A 17,081-nucleotide genomic window follows, 5' to 3' on the forward strand; every position below is an offset into this window, starting at 1 on the left:
GCATGGGGTCACCTAACAGTGTATTAAATTGGAAATTTAAACATGATTTCTGAGATAAATGTGAGTAAGAAAGAAGAATACAAAAAAAAAATGATTGCAATATGTATATTGTTACTTTTGGAAATTGAGGATGAAAATGAAGGAGAGTATTAAATTCATAAAAGATGTCAGGCATTTATAATGCATGTAGATGGCTATCAGTGTATTCTTTTTAAGTTATTCAAAATCTTCTCATACTTTCTGAATTTACTTTTGAGTTATTTAACCGCATTTTGGCCCAGCGAAATTCGAGTTATCAAAGATGTCTGGTTGTTGAAATCTCCAACCTCACCCACCCAGTCAGTCGATTAGCCTGAATAATGTGCAAAACTATTTCAAAATTATTCCAAAATATAAACATACCTTTTCAAGATTCCTTGAATCAACAAAGCCCATGACAATGAAATTGAAAATAAAAGAAGTAAAGTTTCCATGGTTAACATGCACACATAGCTACAAAAAATTTCAAAAGTGAAAAGGGGTTTGATCAATGAAAAAGTCAAATCGTTTTAGTCAGTCCTTAGAGAGATGTTGACGAAGAAGGAAAAGTTACTAATTTATCCATATCAAATAAAGCGTTATTATCAGCATCGTAAGAATGTGAAAAGTGCGGGACCGGCTATAGACTTTTATCCACCGACAGAATTTCCCCACATCACAATGAAATTGAAAAAACTGCAAAAGGAATCAGAAAGACAAGAAAAAGTCAATAAGGATAATATCCGCTTACTTCAGAGACTCGGCTCAATAATGACGACGAAGAGATTGAAAAATTTTTGGGACAAGCCACGTCCTAGCTTCCTAAATCGTGAGATAATACCACATTTAAATTTCAAATCAACTGCATCATCCGACCATGGAGAAATTGATGACGATAATTCAACGGATTCACCAACGATATCGCGAAAAAGCAAGTGTGCAATTTGTAGCGGAAAATTTCGTAGAACAAATAAAGTCATTCCAGAAGAACGCGTTCCATGGAAACCAATGTCTCCAACGAAAAATATGAAGCTATTGCAAGAAGCTGATATCAAGCCACATAAATGCTGTAAATTTTGCTGTTGAAAAATATTTTTAAAGAATTTTTTGAGCACTGTGTGTTTGTGTGTTTGTGTTGTGTTGCGTGGGTCAATGAATTTAAAGCATATTTTTTATCAATTTATTCCACATAAGATTATCCTGTATGCACGTGTTTTTAGACATTTTTATTTTCAATAAATGTGATTTTTAAATAAAAAATGCGTGTAAGTTTGTGAAGTAATTTTTCAATAACAGTTTTATTTCAAGTAACTTAGCAACAAAGCGTTTCCATTGCTCTGCTTTACTATACTCAAATTTGTGTAGTCAACAATGTTTCAGAAAAATAAGGAAGTGAAATAAATAATATTAAAAAATGATTATCTTTTGACTTGACTAGAGTGTCCAAATAAGCTTTTTCAAAACCGTCAGAACATTTGAATTGCAATTGTAGAAATTAATCAATTTCTGGTCGCTGAGACAAAAATTTGTTGAAATTACTCGATAGGAACTAATAGTTTTCTAATATATTTTATATTTCAAACTTATGGAATATGGGATAATTCCAAATCATTTTAGACAAAATTTGATGGTTATTATCTATATTTATTTAAAATCAATAATGTAGCAATAGTAAAACGAAAAGCTTAGTATTTTTATGACACTGATTAGCATTATTGCCAATACCATTGTGATTACATGTAAAGTAATTGACAAGGATTGAGTCATGCAATAAAAGAATGAGAGTGAAGAGAAAAAGAGAAATTTTGGCTTCATGCAACAGGATATACCTAATACGTAGTAAATAGGAGGAAGTGGATCTTCTTCAAAAAGGATTATATTGAAAAGACAAAACATAGTCAATAAATTTCCAATACGACAGATTCAATTAGCCAAAAAAAGATTTTTTTTCTTTCTTTTCTATCTCTATTGAATAGCTTTTAGGATGTGCTATAAGCAAGAGAGAGAAAATTTTTCTGGTGCAATAAATAAAATTAAATCCTTCTGTATCCTTAGCATTTCCAGAGAAGCTTTTTCTTTATTGTTTCATAATCCAAATTGAATGTATATATTGTACCATAGCACAGGGAAAAAATATCAAGCATAAAAGGAAAAGTTTTATTTTTTCGTTTTCTTCCTGATGAGAAAAAAATATTTGATCATAAATTCTCAAAATATAGGTTTAATGGTGGAACTCAGATTCATTAAAAGGCTAACCGCAACATGACCATAACAGAGAATATATTTAATGAAAAGTCTATTGATTACTTTGCCGGAATTTACTTGTATTCCAATTTGCAGCGTATAACTACTATGTCACTTGAATAAATTTTATATGAAAACAAAAAATTGTATGTGCTTATTTGAACTGAGACATTCATATTTTATCTTTTGTGCAACCTGATCCGAGTGGACAGAATTTTATTTGACTTGTTGTATGTTATAAAATCATGATAAAAATCACATTTTAATATCTTCATAATTCATTCATTAGAATTTCAAATGTTTAACTAAAGCTTAAAGATTAAAATGAAGCGTGAGTGTATTATAGCGGTCATTGAATATTTGAAAATTATTTGATTGAAACCTTAGAGTCAACTTCAAGCTGATCGAAAAAATTTAATTTAAAATTGAAAGGGAATGAAAATGAAGACTAAGGCACCAAAGATCTGAGTGATAAGGCAAAGAGTAACTTTATCGAATTTTGAATGATGTGATAAAGTTATTGATTCTAATTTTATGATTTGCAAGGAACTAAGGATAAGAAATTGAAGAGAGAATTATGGACTTGATTAAAATTTATGCTTAGATATAAGGAAACAAAGAAGCAAGATTTTTATTTCAATATTAAGTGAAAAGTGGAAAATTTATTCGAAGTGTGTAAAAAAATCTTAACAATTAGAATGTCATTTTTGTCTCAATTTCTCACTAATTTTAAAATTTAAGCTGAGAACCGTTATAACTTATTTTAGTCTGATAAACGCTTCACAACGTTTAATTAATTTTTTTATAGGTACAGGATTTTTTTTTTATATTTTCATCATTATCTTTAGTCATAGAACTAGACAAACATAAAGCAAACAAAAAAAGGTGGGAATCGTTTGAAAGAAGAGATTCTCATTACAATCACTTTTTTGACTTAAATAATATAAAGAAGAGACTGTTTTGCCGTCTAAACATCAGAACCTTTTCTAATTTTAATAATGGTTGAAGAACTTTGAGATATGAAGACTTCTATGCTGAGTAGAGGAATAAAATTTTAATTTTTACGATGAAAATTATACAAAAAATCTAATTTTTTTTTTTGTTAGATAGATTGAACTATTGATTCGGTTACTAGAGTAATCACGAATAAAATTGCATAAGAATTTGTACAACTGAGGAATACTATTATGTCCACGGATCAAACTAATATTCTTTCCAATCCAGATATGTATTATTAGAGTCTATGACCGAAGTCTATAGCTTCCGTCTCCGAATTTCCAAGTGCAATACTGTCTCTAACAGCTTCCATCAAAGAGTTTTTTGGTCTTCCACGAGCTCTTTTACCAACTAAAAAGTTGGATTTGAAGACATTATTCAACGTGGTTTCTGAAGATCTTTTAATAGCATGTACAGATCATTGGAGGATGAAAATTAAGTCTACTTCTTAGATCATTAAGTAAAAAAAATTTAAATTAATATAAAAATATTCATAAATACAAAATTATTACTAGGACGCGCAGACAAAAATATAAAAAAGAGATTAGTTATACCAAAATAGTTCTATAAGCAACAGAAAAGATAGGATTAAGGCATAGAAAAGGATTTTGTTTGACAAAAAAAAATGAACCAACGACAAAAGTACACAAAAAAAATGGAACGAGAAAAGAATGTGTCACTTTGCGGTCACAGTTAAGTGAGTGGAAATTCAGTTTTGTTCCAAATTTAATGAAACCGTAAAAAGATTAATTAAAAGATTAAAGCATAAAAAACGACGGTTGTTTGTTCATGGTATTGTATGTACGTGTGTTTGTATTTGAAGGATCTGAGAAATATAATGAAATGTAAAAAGACATGCAAACAAAAAAGCTCATCTACATTCAACTTTTTTTTAATGTTGCTTAAAAAAGGAGTGTAAAAAGTTTTTTCATCACCACTTTTAAATCTCTTAATTCCTCAAAGTGTGCGGATGTGGATAAAAGGAAATTTAGGTCTTTATTTTATGAGAAATTTTTAAGCAAAATTGCAAGAATGTCACTTTATACTGAGTAAATTTCAACAATATTTAATTATTTATTAAATAAAATCTAGAAGCTGGAAGCTCTTGAAAGATAGGATAAGGTAGGTACATCATCCTAGGATTAGCAAGGATAACCAGGTTACGTTAAGAAACCTGCTCTTGAATTTTTAGGAATTTTTTCTAAGATTTTAATCAATTTTCAATAAAAATAATCATGTAAAAGAGTTGTGCTCGTATAAATAAGTAAAATGCGCTTTATTGTGTCATAACATTGACACTCATGAATATATCTCATTTTACTCTACTTGTGTCTACGTATATGCGATTATTTCAAACTAAATGTAAATCAGTAATTCAATCTCATTAAGAATAAAAAAAAAATTATATACTCTATTGAAATAACTCCTACTGCCTTTTTTCTAGAAGAGAAAAAAAGGATTTTTTAGATGGCTTTAAGTTTGATAGATATCTTTATAGGTAAGAGTATGCAAAAGAGTTTATGTTTATCATGATGATACCCTTGAAGTAATTTCAAACAATTAGAAATGATCTGATAAGAACTTTTGGCTTGGTGTTTTGTTGCAATTAATTTTTTTCAAAAAACGAAAATTTTACTTTGTCTGAATTTGAATTTCTATTACCTTCAAATAATAAATTACTTTATTATTAAATAAAGCTGTGCGGCATAGTTTTGACTAAGTGAAGTTATAAAATACACTCGAATAAATACTGATGTATTCAACATCTAGTAAAGCAATGCTTATAAACTTGCACAGAGTACTTTCTCAGAAATTAGTGAACATTTATTACAGGCATTATCAATGATGGCAAATGAAAAATTCTTTTAAGAAGCAAAAAATAGCTTAAAATTGTATTACAAGGGAACAAAAAATTTAAATTATCATCAGAAAAATGATGAAAATAAAAATTTACTCTTTCTCGTATTTTCCGTGTAACCGTTTTTGTTCCTTATAGAACAAAAGTAAAAAAAAATTATATGTATAAAAAAGTTTATGAGACTTAGAAGGAAGTTAATTTATCCATGGGGAAAGGTATTTAACTTTTATAATACTACCTAATCACTTTTGTTACACGTTGTAAATTACGAAAGCATTTGAAACCAACAAGGTCCCAATCAAGAATGCAACATCAGGAAACAAATAATCGAGAAGTTTTTTTCTTTACAGTTTCTTCCATTTGGGTAAAGTGACGAATTTTATGGTTCTACAAATTATAGATTTGTTTTTCAGTGACACACGCATATGTGATTAATGCTTAAAATTCGCAATCATACTTAAAAAGAAAACGATATTTTTTTCAACAAATTCGAGGTTATTAATTTCTAATAGTATCCTTATTGTTACGTAATATATCTGGATTAGATTTGTAGAAAAGAATAATAAACCTTTAACATTCCAAAAGGACAGAAGCTCTCAAAGGATAGAGCCGGCTTCAGACGTTCTCTTCGCGCGATAATGGATTCTCTTACATCACGGTTGTATATCGAAGTGACTAGTCAGTCTTGTTACCTAAAATCTTAGGTAACATAAAATAAATCGATGAATTTAAAGCCACAACAATAAATTTGTATAGACAAATTAAAGCTTTTCCTTAATACAAATCAGGTTCAAAATCGATGCCACCGCTGATTGATGCAGATAGAACATTCATCACTAATAAGGAAAAAGCCAGCGTTCTCAGTGACTATTTTCGTAAAGCTCACGAAAATCCACTTGATGACAACAACCCAGCACATACCCAGGAAGTAGACAACGCAGTGAAGGAAACATTGGAAGGAGAAAATAGTGACTGCACAGAACTTACAAATGTAGAGGAAATCTCATACATTGTAAGAAATCTGAAAAATCCTAAAGCACCAGGATTAGACGATGTCAACAACATACTCCTCAAAAATCTTCCACCAAAAGGCTTCGAATATTTGAAGTTCATCATCAACACGTGTCTCAAACTTAACTATTTTCCAGTTTGGAAAAAAGCTTAATCCCGATCCCAAAACCTGGCAAACCAGCAAACGAAGTGAGCAGCTATAGGCCAATAAGCTTGCTTAGTTCCCTAAGCAAAATATTGGAGAGAGTATTCTGAATAGAATAAACGAGCATCTGGAGGATAACAACATCATTCCGACTCAACAGTGTGGCTTTCGCACAGGACGATCAACATCTCACCAACTCATCAGTAATCAAAACAGCAAAGGAAAACATAAGCAGGAAGAAATCAACATCTTCCTAGATGTGGAGAAAGCATTTGACAGAGTCTCTCTCTCTTTCTCAAAAATTATCAAATGTGCAGTATGAATAGAAAAGTTAACAGAGCAGTAAACAGTGAAAATCCTTTGTTTCGGTGGAAATGTGAGAGTAAGAGAAAATTTCATTTACCCCCCAAAAAGGCAAGCTTACAAAAAAGTGAAATTTTTTTGTTCTGTTGTGCAAGTCGGTTGTATATCGAAGTGACTAGTCAGTCTTGTTACCTAAAATCTTAGGTAACATAAAATAAAGGTAAAGCCACAACAATTTTATCCCCTCATCAGCAGGAACTCACATCTCGACGTTCGAAACAAACTTCTCATCTACAAGCTAGCCGTGAGACCCATCTTCACATACGGCTGTCCAGCATTGGAACGGATGGCAAAAACACATCTACAAAAACTACAAGTACTACAAAACAAATTCTTGAGAATTGTTCTCAACAAAACAAGATATGAAAGGATATCAGTTGGTTCTAGAGCGTGGAAGAGTGACAAGTAAAAAACAAAGAAAAAGGAAAATTATTGAATGACATTTTTTTAAGATCGAGTTGGATATTTTTAAATATTTTAGTGAATCTTATTTATATGGATGTGAAACTAAAAGTTACTTAGTTTGAATAATAAAAACCAAAATATGAAAATTTATGCTAATATTTTTCATCTGCATTAAAATTGATCACGTCAATTGACTGTTAATTCTTCAAGCACAGATAAAAAAATACCAATACCTGTTATACATAAATCTTATTAGAGAAGAACTTTATTCATTCAAAGGAGATTGAAATTTTTAAAAGTCATGCAACTATTTCACTTTACATTATTAATGATGTTTCATCAAACAGGTGAGATTTGATCATTAATTTTACGATTTACTCCTTAATTTTTCTCCTAAATGCTATGTTAAAAAATCTAAAATTGCGAGTTTTTAGCACATTTACTGTAATAAATTCAACATTTATTGTAATAGAAAATCATGAAAAAAATTTAAAAACTGTATTTCAAAATCAATTTAAAAAAGTACCTATTTTTAAAATGATCATTAATTTTAAACAACAATGCTATGTTAAAAAATCTAAAATTGCGAGTTTTTAGCACATTTACTGTAATAAATTCAACATTTATTGTAATAGAGGAAAGAGTTACAGGGAAATCATCCAGAGGACATTGATTGGATTTCGAGTAATTTTTCAGAAACTCTTTTATTTTTGCAACGGGTTTTGAAAGTTTAAAAATTTTGTTTTTAAAAAATTCAAAAACCCTTTCAAATTGTTTTCATGAGTATTGGACTTTGACCTTCATACGGTTAAATACATATTATTATTATTTGAATTCTACTGAAAAACGAAATCATTTGTTTCAAACTTTTCAAAGAAACGGAATGAATCTTGAAGCACAATAATTGTGATTCCACTTCTACCCTTAAGTCAAATACCTTCGATGGACTTCCTTACTATTTTTGTCGCAAATTTAACTTCCTTTCATTATTTTTCCATTTCACTTCGATGTGTCCATCAACATCAGTGAAGTGAGTACAGTTGATTTCTAGATTTTGCTGATTTTACACATTATTTCCAATTTTCATCCCTTCAAGTGTTTTTTTCTCCTTTTTTTCTTGTGAAAAAGTTCTATCAAGATTTCTTTTCACTGTTGCCGTCTTTATAAAGTAGACTTTAATGACTTTTTATTTTCTTGTCGCAAATGATTTTTCCATTTCCTGCTCTACAATTATTTTTTCACATTGACTTTTACATAAATGCTTACACAATAAGATTTAAATCGCAAATTTCAATCGCTGTTAACATGTGATAAGTTATTGTATTAAGAAGTAAACATTATCGGTGTCACGGGAATGAGAATAATAAAAAACATATATTTTTTGCTAGTTTACAAATGATTCACACCAGATTACATCTTAATGGATATACTTAAACAATTAAAATTGTTACTTATTCGTATTACTTTGAATGTACTTAAATACTTTAATGCCATGATTGGTCATTGTGTTTTATCGGGTGGTTGATTAAAACGAATTACTAACTATTTTTGGAACATTTTTGAAACAATTACACTAATAATTTCTTTTTGATCGTCTGGGTATTACCTCCGTTTTATCGAATTACTAGCGAATTTTTCAGTTTGTTCATAAAACACTTCGAATCACCTCCTCAAAGGTTTGAATTTCAAAATATCAATACTGTGATCGCATACAATACTAAAATTTTAAAGTTATTGTACTTCGTTAAAATGAGTTTGCTTAATTTTTGAATAAGATTTGACCAAGCTTTAACAGAATTTTAAGAAATAACTTGCAAATATACTTGTTTTCTGATCTTTCATAAAATTAACAATTTTTAAAGAACATTTCAATCAATTTTATTTTTTTTTATTTGATACTGTGAAAATGTAAATGTTGAACCACAAAAATTGTTCGAAAATTGTGCTGAAATTATAAGATCAGTTATGCAGTAACACACTACATGATTCTGGAACGTATGATTCTTAATTTCTAAAACTTCTTACCTTTGTATCAACATGTCTCTCAATCCCGTAATCCCGAGATTGATGCTACCATAGTCCCGGGATTGTGGGACCAAAAAATCTATTAAAATTGAAATGATTAGCTGTTGAATAATTTTTAGGTTTATCGATGTGAATAATAGCGAACAGTAAGTTTTATTGATATAAGGTATTTCGTAAATCATTTAAAGGAAATTTTTAGGACCAATTTGTGAACAATTACGTTTTCGTAGAAAAGTTTTTTAATATAAAAAAATCTTTTTTATTGGGACTTAACACACGAGAAAACATTTAAATTTCATCAAAATTAACCTTTTAAAATATTCTTTGAAATTTTCTCTGATATTTTATTTAAAATTCATTCTTTTTATACCCATTTCAAGAGAGGATTCCATGTGGATTTTAAATAATGTACAAAATTGGTCTTCATAGGGTTTAAAAACGTTTTCATAAATACTTTATGAAAAATTCCCTCGTTCTTATCGAACATATCTTTGTCGCATTTTATTTGAGTTTGATTAAAAGTATTTTATAGTTGGATCCAAGTCAATTTTACCAGCAAAACACAAACTTCCTAACGTCTATGAAAATTTAAAATTTATTTCATTTTTATTCTAAGAAAAAAATTAATTAAAAATCGTTTTTGAAACACTAAACCATTATTTAACAACACACCTGTTAACCTCAACATTATTAAAGGTTCAAATTACACATTTTCTTTAATTTTCTTCTCATTACAAAATTGTTTTTATTGATCTTTTACATATGATTAAAGTATATTGTCAAAAAATAAAAGGCATAATACACGTAATTTTCATGAAAAGAAAGCGAAGAAAATCCATTTAATTAAAGCTCAAACACATTAATTATATAGGAATAAAAAAATCCTAAAACACCAATAACGAAGCAGAAAAGTCAAGAATGAAAAAAAAATTAAACCAAAAAAAACAATTTTTTGGCTCAAAGGGATTGAAAATTTTTAATGAGTTATTTTACGCCTTAAGACTTTAAACAAGGAAGTGCAAAATTAAATAACAAGAACAAATACCACAAAAGCCGAAAAGGCATAAAGAAAACTTTACATCAGTACCATTCATAGCTTTGATTTCCGAGCGACACAAAAGAAAAATACTCCACTACGGTAAAGCTTTGGAATGGAAGTCACAAGGAAGCCGAACAATTTCAGCCATGTGGATTGTGTCGCTCGGGATTAGGAATTTTAAATTTATAAAAAAATCTACTTCCCGTGCGAAATATCACAAGATAGATAGTAAAAAATAAACAGACATATTTTAAGACCCAAAAACCTTATCTTCATCATCATAGTAAAGCGTGTGGCTTAAACAGTAAAAAAAGAACGACAAACATATCGTAAACTGAGTTTTACTAGTTATTTCCATTATAAGAAAACCTTTATCATTAACGTGATGCTCAATTTATAATCACATGTGTGGATTTTTGATAATGATGTTGATAACAATAAATAAAAGGGGTTTTAAATTTTTGATTATTTTTGACAATTAGGAGGATTTAGAGGAATTGTGGTTTGGGGAATTTGTAATTCTAATCGTGGTTGTTTAGATTAAATTAAAAAAAATATTCTCACAAAATTTGAACCTTTTCTACGTCGCATTTTCATGTGTCATAGACAAAAATGTGCCTAGTAGATGAAGGTATTTTATGTTTATGAAATCCTTTTGTGTATTGTTGAAAATTTTTCATATAATTTTGGTTTTTCTATTGTATTAAAGTAGAGGAAAATGAGTCCTTTTTCAAATTAGATTTTTAATAATTTGTTATGTAAAGAAATTTCTTAAATAATTTATATTGCCTTAAAACCAATAGTTTTGAATTATTCACTCAGTGCAGTGATGGGCAACATTTGTGTAAACGGTTGCCTACCAATGCTTTAGTGAGATCCAATACTTCAGGACCGTAAAATTGACCGAGTATCAATCCCTTTGCTGTATACTGGATCCCTTCGAAGCAGACAATCAGCATGCTCTGAGCATCCTTACAAAATTGAGCATGCTCAACTGTATCCAGATTGTAGCTTGAACAAACATTTGAAAATGCTTAAGTTTGACGGGGAATTATACTAGTTAAATATAGTAGCTGAAATTGTTTCAAAATTTTTCAATAATTTGTTCTAATTGCTAAAAAAATATTCCGCTACATCAGTTCGCTTTTGTGAATATTTCATTAGCAATGAAAAATTCAATTCCAACCATTTTCAATCCAATTGAGAATACTCATCAAGTAAAAATTTAGACAGAAACAGAACAAAAAAATGCCAGCTTTACTCAATGAATGAACAAAATTTTTCGTTTCTACTGTTTCAGTTTATTTATATCTGAAATGTTTTTGCATGTTATAGGAAATATTTAATGGACTCGAGAGCGTTGACAAAAAAAAAGCATTCTGTAGTTAAAGCAAAAGTTTTTCTGTAACTTTTTAATTTCGGTAAACAATTTTTGTTCTCTACATTTTCCTCATGCTAATTATTGTAGGTAAAGAAAGAAAATATTTGAGTTGCTTTGACATATGGCGACATTTTTGGATACTCAGACCTATACTGAAACAGAGAAGACAATCTAGGTATCAGCATCAGGAAGCCTTAATTCAATTGAAAATTAACCAATTTTTATTCATTTTCTTATAAAGTTATGTACCCCCTTAATATTGAAATTTAACAAAAAAAAAGCATGGAAACTTTCATTTTAATTCATTAAGGCTTAAAAAAAATCATCAATAAATTTCATTTATGTAATTCAGAATGGAATTTAATTTGAGATGCGAGATATTCATCTTGAAATTTTATTTTATTTTCATTATATTGTAGTTTTTTGTAATTTCGGTTTCATATTTTCTTGTGGTAATTTTACACATTCATTCATTCATTCAAAATGTTAGGATGAATAAATGAAAAAGATTTTTTTTGGCAAAAAAAGATCTCTAAAAGGGTTGTTGAAATCCTTTAACCAATTTTAATTATATGAATTTCTTTGTTTATGGTATTTTTCATGATTATGATTATCATACCCTATTACACTTTCAGAAAGTATTGAGTGTCAATTTATTACTGTAAATGAAGTTCATAGAAAACGCTTTAGAAAATTTAAAGGTTCACTTATTACGTAAGACAATTAAACAATAGATTTTTTTAAGAATTTTAAATATGTTCATTTTTAAAGAGTTTTTCAACCCTAGATCGAGGCATTTCTGTGTCGTAAAGATTCTCGACGAAAACTCCAAAACAAAATTTGTCAGCACAAAAAATTGATTTTTAATACAAAATCCTCCTGAAGGAATCAATTGAAAAGTAAATTCCCTTAAATCAATGTTTTTCATTTTGGTATAATCCTCCTCAACTCATCACATCTATTCCCTTGTTGGAGAAATTATATGAGAGCTGGGAGAAATGAATGAATTACGTGCAGCGGAATTAATGAATGAAATTTTTTTGCCATCCGATGCCCATTGGATTTCATTAATGCTTTCCATTTTCAACAAATAAAACTCTCAATCCTCCCTAGGCTTAATGTTGCGAAAGTCCAATTTAACTTTTGAATTTTTTTCATCACTTTCAAAAGCTAATCTCGTTGTATCAAAACAAAAATATCGTGTTAGGGAGAGAGAAAACGAAAATGAAAGAAATCATCGAAAATACATAAAATTTTTTTTTGTGGAACATTTCGAGTAAAATTTGTAGCATTTCGTAACGAAACTTTTTAAAAATTTGAAAGTAATGTTAATGTCAATTTATTGAATTTATTAAAGTCATCACGACCGAATCTAATAATGAATATTTTAATACGTATCAAAATATTAAAGTATTGAAAATGAAATATGTAGATAAACTGTAACACATATTATGTTATGCTTGGGTTAGGATACATGAACGAGTAAATCAAATTCATAAAGGGCATCAGATAAATCATATAAAAATATGATAATGAAATAAATGATAAAACAAAAAATGAATTAAATGATTTAAATGATTAAGGTAAAACATAAGCCTATGAATAGCCGTCTATCAATCAAAAGCACATTTGATACCAACCTGATAACAATAATTTAAAATTCGTGAAATTAAATTTTCGTCACTTTTTAAAGCAATTGTTATGTAAATCTAGTTTTTGAACTACTGCATTCCTCTGCTATGGGAATAGATTACTTTTGGCGCCACACCATGTCATGCTGGCACACCAATGTGTCAACCACTGAGACCACCAAAAAACTATATTACCCATACGTAAATCTTAATCGCAGTTTTTTAAGGACACTTAAATATTAATTTTTCATTTATCCTTTTTCATAAATCGAGCGACATTGTGTCAAGAACAATCGTATCGTTAACAATAATTCTTAAATCGATAATATGTGTACCCGGAAAGCACTCTGACCCCAGAATAGATTCAACGAAATCTGACCTTAAGCCAGAATCTGGTAGTTCTTATGGTTTCGACTATTTTTTCGCAATGTGCTTACCAGGATATATAAACTCAGTTACAATGTCTGAATCTTCTCGCGGTGTTTCATGAATGTAGGAGCTAATTAAAATCACTCAAAAAGTCAGATAACAGCACTGTTTGACATGTTCACGAGATGAAAAAATTTCAGTTTCCATTTCTACTGGATTTTCTAAAGCAAGATTTTTTTTTAGAACTTATCTAAGATGAATAATCTTTGTACATATCTGGTCCGACACTCTGAAACCACGAAAATTGTGGATATAAAATATTGAAATATTTTTTACTTATCAAATACAGACATCGTACTTTTAGTAAGCAAATTGAACATCATAAACCTCTGCATAATAAAACTATTCAGACGGGTTGAGAAAAAAAAAGAAGAAAAATGTTTGCATAAATAAAAATTTATTTTGTGACATTTTCAGGATGAATAGATTCATTTTTGTTTGCTTTTATATTAAGTGCACAATAAAAAAATTTAAATCCCCTCCAAGGACACTTTTTTGATTTGATTATGAGAGATAAAATACAAATGCAAGCAATGAAGACAAAATAAACAGCGAAAAAAGTTATATTGTGGTGAGTTGTAAGTGGAATAAGTGCAGTTTCAAATATAATCAATTTACATAATTGTTGTAATTCTTTAGTTTAACAAATCATGTCTGCTGGGAATATACCAACGGCTATTTTATATTCAAACTGAATACAACTCATATACTGAAGAATAAAAATCGTTGTTATTAAATTAATTCCTTGAGGAATTTTTAATTAAACTTATTAATAAACAAGAATTGTTTACTCCAACAATGTTAGAGGGTACTAAAATTGTCATTAAATCATTAAAAACATTTTTAGAAGCCTTTATATAATAACAAAATAAGAGAAATGATCAAATGAATATTTTAGAGTTGTCTCTTGTTTTGTAAGTTAAATATGTCAAATTGTCAAATAGAATTGACAGTTTTTCGATAAAACAAAAAAACTCTTTTGATCAAAACTAAATTTTCCAATTTGTCATAAGCTTCATAGAATAAATAAAGATTTAAAATTGATCATCAGATTATGCCGGTAAACGTTTCATTTTTATAGTCTAATTGAGTAGAAAAAAAAATTATTTGAATTGTATTCTTGATTTTTTGAATAAGAAAAATATGGAGAAGTTGGATTTTCTTCAAATTTTTAAACTATGTACAGCGGATGTAGTTCATTATGCAAGCAACAGCAATGAATATAAAATAATAATTTATCCTTTGGTGCAGAAAGCTATAGAAAATCTCTCATTATACTTTTTTCACACATCAACAGTAAATTCGAATTCATCATTAATCAATAAAAATATATGGTAGATTTATGCATGCATGCCGATGACGAGAAATTGCAATTTTTTTTCTGTGTAGTCAACAAAATTACATACTAAAACTTTTTCTATCGTGAAATTTTATATTTTCATATTTTTTACATGCTCGACAACTTTTTGCACAGTCAACGTCATTGTTACCGACCTGTTAGAAATACATGTAATGCACATCGTAATCAAATTCAGAATTGTGTGAAGGGAAAAAGTGATGCAAGGAATTTGAATATTTTTCATTCATGCCAAGGTTGGGCGTGAATGAAAATTTATGATTGATTTACAGTAACAAAAGATGATTATGAAAAGTTACTTTAGAAAAACTAATTTAAAAATATTCAATCATAAATTTTAGTTATTTTATTTCCAAACTTCGTAGCAAAAGACCGAAACAAACAATTTTAGGTATAAAGATCTAAAAACGAAGGCTTTGCGAAGCCACTGCACTCAAATCTAGAACTACAACTTAAAGTAGGATCCATTAAGTCCCGGAGAACGAAACCACTATGTCACCGAGCCATTTCGATTCACCCATAAGTAAAAAATATTTAAAAAGTTAGCTTATAAACAGCAAGAAACAGAAACAGAAACAGAAACACGATAGCCACGTTAATATTAAAAAGTTTAAATTGCTTGATAATGATTTTGTCGATTTTTTTTTTTTCACTTACCTATAAAATAATTTAAAGTGTAAATTTAAACCAATTTGCTCTCATAAAAAACATTGCCCAACTCCAAAATATGAAAAGTGCAGGAAACTTTTCTTCGTTTTTTGCTTCATATATGTATGTACAGTAAACGAGAAAATTACCATAAGCTAAGAAAATTGCTCAACTTCAAATTGAAAATCACTTTTTTATTGGTGAATGAAAAGAATGAAAACATACCAAGTGAAAATCTTGTGTATGCTCTATTTGACTATAAACAAACTTTTAAAAAATTTATTGAAAGGTGAAGAAAAGGAGCAAAGAAAATTTAAATAAAATTCAATTTCCTTTATCTTTCCATTTTCTTTTTGGTTCTGCCAACAAGCAGTTTGCTTACGGATGATAAGAGAGGATTGTGAACAGGAAGAATTGTCCAGGTGTGCAAAGCCATTACAGGTACTTCAGACCACAACAAATATAACATTTGAACGTGAAGAGCTTGATAAATTGTGTCCCGATTTGAATTCTGGCTTGCGGTGCATTCAAAGCTATACGAGACGCTGCATGACACAAATCCAACGTAACCAATTTAACAAAATTTATCAGGGAACAACTGAGTTAATTAAGGATTTATGTCAACCTGGTGATTTTCAAAAAGAATTTTTGAAGCATTCAGCGTGCCTGCAAACCGTTCGACCACAACATGACAATTGTGCTGTCAGGTATCGAGAGGAAATGTCATCAATATTTAAAGTATCAGCAAATCGCACCGCACACAATCAACATCAGCAACAAAATTCAAACAATGATGATGAGAGTGATGAGGAATTCGTTAAAATTGTATGCTGGTGAGTTTTTCAACGATTGTGATTGTAGATTTGATTAAAATTTGTGTGATGTGCAGATAGCATTAAGTCATGCATTTAAAGATTGAAATTTCGTAAATGATAAATGCTTAACTTTAAATCTGTATTAAAACTTGTGCTATCTGCAACAAAATATAGCTTTTTTGTTAAATTGCAACTGTTCATGAGAAAATGCTCTTTTAATCCTTTACACACATTTTTATTCCACCTCTCAATATTCCACAGTTCATTTCGCAAATACTTAGACTGTTCAGAATTTGTAACGCGAAGAACATGCGGAATGGAAACGGGACTGTTCATACGCGATTTCATACATCGAATGTCTGATACGTTGATGCGAAATTATTGTGAAGAGTACTATAAAGGATCGAATCACTGTAGTAACGAATTTTCATCCGCGTCATTGAAAAATTCCTCGTCAGCAATTTTATTTACCTTTGTTGGCATTAGTATTGCAATTCAACGGAATAGTTGAAATTTTTTTTATATTTTTTTATTTCGTACCTGCTGATGAAAGAGATTTCCACTGAAAAGAGCTTCTGCAAATCGTCGAGAACGAGCAAAATAAAAAAAAAAATTGAACAAAGAAGCAAAATAAAAAAAAAAATTGTTGAATCCGATTTGAATGTGTTTTTTTAAAGGGAAAATTCTGAACAATTTTCTATAATGAATAAATATTT

At 29.2% G+C, this 17,081-nt stretch overlaps 2 protein-coding genes across 2 annotated transcripts; both read left to right on the forward strand.

Annotated features, from left to right (window-relative positions):
• The first annotated feature begins 567 nt into the window (after window positions 1-567).
• On the forward strand, window positions 568-1,104 carry LOC139096216 (uncharacterized). Its single transcript, XM_070647911.1, has one exon. The coding sequence runs from the start codon at window positions 568-570 to the stop codon at window positions 1,102-1,104; it is 537 nt and encodes a 178-aa protein (XP_070504012.1).
• A 6,162-nt stretch (window positions 1,105-7,266) lies between these two features.
• LOC139096181 (uncharacterized) lies at window positions 7,267-16,946 on the forward strand. The gene is made up of 3 exons (XM_070647862.1): window positions 7,267-7,387; window positions 15,924-16,383; window positions 16,627-16,946. The coding sequence occupies exons 1-3, from the start codon at window positions 7,342-7,344 to the stop codon at window positions 16,874-16,876; spliced, it is 756 nt and encodes a 251-aa protein (XP_070503963.1). The 5' UTR covers window positions 7,267-7,341; the 3' UTR covers window positions 16,877-16,946.
• The last annotated feature ends 135 nt before the right edge of the window (window positions 16,947-17,081 follow it).

The sequence above is a fragment of the Chironomus tepperi genome, unplaced genomic scaffold (assembly GCF_022539635.2).
Source record: "Chironomus tepperi strain 1889 unplaced genomic scaffold, CSIRO-AGI_Ctep_v1 contig_376, whole genome shotgun sequence".
NCBI classification, from domain to species: domain Eukaryota; kingdom Metazoa; phylum Arthropoda; class Insecta; order Diptera; family Chironomidae; genus Chironomus; species Chironomus tepperi.